Below are 4,607 nucleotides of genomic sequence, written 5' to 3' on the forward strand. Positions count from 1 at the left end.
CAAAACAACATATTACCCCATCAAAACTGAACCAGAATCTATCATTTGTTGCCATTGGCATGGGCAGGATTTCTGTTTCCCACTGTGTTTATTTGCAGTGAAGTTAAAAAAAAAAAAGTTAGGCATCTAAAAAATGTTCCTTCCTCTATTGTGTTGTGATCGGAGGCAGGTCACGGTAAAGCAGAACTGTGCGGTTACTTGCCGATGCTTTTACACCAAAAACCCTGTTGCTGTTTTTGATGGTAAACTTGCAGCTCTAAACAGACATTACAGCAGTTTATTATCCACAGCTAATGGCACCAGGAAGCACAAGCGTACATGCTAAACAAGATGCAATTTTGTCATTCGGACCCAAGGTGGCTCCAAACCCCATCTGTACATAAAGTGGGAAATGACCTGCAACCTACAAAAGGCACATTTCACTAACAGATGTTGATAAAAGAGTGGATGTCTGATTTTGAGAGCCATTCAAAATACACTATGAATAAAAAAATATATAAAAAAATTCTCTGGGATTACAATTTGCAGTTTAAACACATAAAGAATTATGAAAAATTGATATAGTTCACAAAATGTGAAAAACTTGATGCAAAGATATCATTGATCATTATTATTCAATAATACAGTTATAATACAGCCTTCTATTGCCTTCTCCCCACCTGAACTCAAAAGGTATGTTGTTTTGGACTAACCTGCAAGCTGTCCTGCGCTGGCAGTGCCCATTTCAGAGGCTTGATTTCCCAGGGTAGAGGCTGGCGGTGAGTCTCCATAGCCTGGGGTGCCGGGGCGGCTCAGGGAGCCCGACTCTGGATCACTAGTGGAGCCCCAGCGGTCTTCCCTTGTAGTTCTGTCCTTTTCCCCTCCAGATGTCTTCCCGCCTTCTCTTTTGTGGACTCGCTGGTGCACGATCATCTGGTGGCGGCTGCGGAACACCTTCCCACACTCAAAGCATTCGTTAGACTTGGAGGAGGTCTGCGTCTGGGATGGCCGGCGGCGATCCTGCCGCGAGGCAGGCCGGTACTCAGAGTCGCTGAGGCTCTCTGGCGTCTGGTCCCCGGAGGAGGCACGACTGCCCAAACCAGAACTGCTGCGCCGACCGGAGGAGTTGCGTTTCTCCTGGCCTTGCAAGACGTAGCGACTGCTTTCCTTCTCATAAACCACGGCAGCTCCGGCCAAGGCCTCCTCTCCCAAGCTTCCCCCCCGAGGCGAGGCCTTGAAACTGGGCTCCATTGGCTCAACAACCCTGCCTTTGGTGGCTATTTGCCAGGCTTGATAGCTGCAAACTGGATCTAGCTCAGGAATTCTTTGTCCCAGCCACTTCTTCTCACCCTCTTCTTCTTTCTTCAAGATCTGCTCTTCAGCAGATCGGAGGTTCAGATAGTCCAGCAAACGTCTCTTTGCTGGCGGTGGGTCCTGGTCTTCACCAGGTCTGCGCTGGCATTGCGGCTTCCTGCTGTCGCTGTGACAGTGGACTTTCTCATGGGTCCGTAGGCTCTCTCTGTTGTGAAACAGGTTTCCACACTTGGAGCAGATCTGGTAAATGGAAGTGACAGAACCCGTGACAGCTTCAGGGTTCTGGGCAACATCGTTGATGGTGGCTGGAGGTTCTGAGGAGTCCACTCTGGTTCTGGACTTGGATTTTGTGCTGTGTGTTTTCATGTGGGACTTGAGGAACCAGGCTTCCCTGAAGCGCCGGCCGCAGATGTGGCAGCAGTGCTCCAAAATGCCAGCGTGTTTCTTCATGTGAGATTTGAGGAACCAGGCTTGGCTGAATACCTGCCCGCAGGTCTCACAGGGGAAGGTGCCATCACTCTGTGGCTGAATGACATCCCCCTCTGGAAGGGCCTCCTCCTTAACAGAGGCAGGATTCTCCTCATCTTTGTCCGCAGTGATGTGGACCTTTTCGATGTGACTGAGAAGCTGATCCTCACGCTGGGCCTCATAGCCGCACAGACGGCAGCAATAAGGGCACTGGCCCGAAACTGGCTTTTCCCTCTTCACGCTCCTGGCAGGTACCTTCCTGCGACTCTCTTCTGTGCTGTCCCCATTAATTACCCGGTTACAGGCCGAGCTGCTTTTAGTTGGGCTGGTCCCCCCATCCAGGCCCTCAGAGACGCTCACCTCGGCAGATGCGGCCTCCTCTTCCTCCTCCTCTGCCCCGTCGTCCTCATCATCATTGGAGTGGTAGCTAGAGAGTGTGCCTAGTTTGTGGCTGCGGATGTGCACCTTGAGGTTGCCCTTCTGAGAGGCCCGGTGGTCGCAGTAGGGGCATTTGTAAGGACGTGCACCCGTGTGGCGCCTCATGTGCTGTGATAGGGAGCTAAGGAAGGGAAAGCTACGCTCACAGATGCTACAGTCAAAGGCCCCTGGAGTCTTGTCCTCCTCGCTCCCCGCCTCCTTCTCTTGGCTGGCCTTGTCTCCCACTAATTCCTCAAGCTGACCCTCAGACTTGGTCTCCATCACCTCCAAACTGTCTCTGGGGTTCATAGTACAAAATGGATTATCCCCCTCTGCCTGCCTGACCCTACACAACCTCACAAAAAGCAGATACTCCTGCTATCTGCAGCTGCACATCTAGGGCTGTATGTTGGTCTCTGCTACTTGGTTCGAATGCTATCTACCTCTGCACGTCCAGAACAACCTGCTAACAGTGCACTTCCAGGCTACTGGATGCCTTACCACCTATTCATCTTCATATAGCGATGTCAATAAATTGGTGACTTGTGGTTTGCCTGTGTCCGCTGTGCCACCATGAAAAAGCACCTTGTTTAGTGCTGTCATTTACCAGTGCAGGTTTAACAATCTGTCAAGCAGAATAGAACGCTTCATTATTTCTAACCCAAGTTGCACCTAGCCATTTGTTGAACTGCTTCAATTGAAAGCTTTTTGTTCAGAACTGCTTCAGTTCCTTAGCATTCTGGCTAGTTTTTCATATCCAGGCTGGCTAATCCACAAGTCTTCTTCTCTTCATTTCACTGGCTTCTCTTTGGCTTTGATTATTTTTAGCTTCCAGGGTGCATTACAGTGATCTCTGACCAGCTCCGGCTTTCGCATATGTCTTCAACCTGAGGTAGTGGAGGGAGACAGATAAAAGCGAGATAGATAGAATGAGAGACAGAGAGAGGAAAATGAAGAGGGGGAGAAAAGGGGCCAAAGAACATGTTAGCAGGGCGAGAGCTTTGTAAAATCACCCATGTTCAAATGCCTACATTTGTACACAGATCTTGCTACTTCTCTGTGGCAGGGTCTTCTCTGCCCAAACGATGGCCAGTGTGTATGCCCTCCCATTGTGTACAGGTAGCGAAAATCAGGAATGTCTATGTGCATTGTTGTGTGACACCAAGCTGCAAGCAGTGTGCTGTGAAGTAATTGTGCACAAGCCAGGCAGGGGTTTCAGGCCCCCCTGACACCGCACCGGCTGAGTCGACACTTTACACACAATCGCAGTTGGCGGCTAGCAGCATTCACATCAGCAAGATCAGCAGTGCCTCCATATCCCCTACGCCCGGCCTCATGCACCCGCCTAAACCGACACTATCACATGACAGGGATCTTGAGCGCAGAACAGGAAGTGGCCCTTCAGACCGTTTGCTTTGCTCTTGTTCTCCAGTGGGGTGCGGAGGGGAAGGGGGGGGTCCATAGAATGTGTCAAAAAGAGAGAGAGAGGACAGCAGCCTTTACAGCAGGGGTCGCAAACCACAGCTCCAGGGGCCCACATCCGGTCTGCGAGACAATTTAATGCGGTCCACTATATATTTACGACATATTGTTAAATCTGGCCCGCAAATTAATTCCAAAATCACAATGCTTAATGAGTCCACACAATTTTACTGTTTTCACAATATAAAACAGACTAGGATTTAAAATCACATAATAAATAATGTCATATGTCTCATGTGGTTCATGTAGTAAATATGAGGTTAAGAAGCTGGGTGATAAACAGGGCGTTACTTTGCTTTATTTTTATGTATTCAAATATATATATATATATATACTAACACTTTTAAGCATGAACCATTAAAATAACCACGAGAGGTTGGAATATCAATGTAATCAGATGGTTGCCCCCAGGTGCATCAACTGTGGATCATATCAAGTGTGACTGGCAGAAATATTAGTAGCCATTAGATTAAAATGTCAGAGCTGGTAGGCTGAGAGTTAGTGCCAGACTCCATGAGTGGATAACTGATCATAATCATAATGGGATGAAGTGCGTTGATGGTGGAAGGTTACTAAAACGACTGACGATACTTCTTCTGCCACCGAAACCTCCCACTGAGAAATCGCCGCTAGCAGAGCATCTTGACCATCTATCTAGAATGAGTTTCTGGCCATCGCCGAGCAAAGACCCAAATCAGAGAAAGATCATAGCGCATTCCCGTGAGCGGCGAACGTGTCATGTGAGCTGCTCACAACGCGATCCGAGTGCTCGGCGACGCCGGCGAGATATCAAGCTTGTTTAATCCAGTCGAAGGAGAGGAGTGACGGGAGTGCACAGGGCAGCAGCCACAAACACACAACATACCTATTTCACTTTTCTTCACTAGGTTTTTAATATATTTCTTATTTAAATTATTACCTTTATTCTTTTTTTTTATGGTGATCAA

General features: G+C 48.4%; 1 protein-coding gene across 1 annotated transcript in view; it reads right to left on the reverse strand.

Moving 5' to 3' along the window:
- Positions 1-2,487, reverse strand: part of LOC307234358 (zinc finger protein 516-like) — a gene marked incomplete at its 5' end in the record, with an annotated part of 17,263 nt that extends 14,776 nt beyond the window's left edge. Inside the window, one exon of the mRNA XM_080006049.1 lies at positions 693-2,487. Coding sequence (XP_079862175.1) covers positions 693-2,487 — 1,795 coding nt within the window. The remainder of the gene's footprint in view (positions 1-692) is intronic.
- Between the last annotated feature and the right edge of the window lie 2,120 nt (positions 2,488-4,607).

This window comes from Zeus faber (genome assembly GCF_960531495.2).
Source record: "Zeus faber genome assembly, chromosome: 8".
Taxonomy (NCBI): Eukaryota; Metazoa; Chordata; class Actinopteri; order Zeiformes; family Zeidae; genus Zeus; species Zeus faber.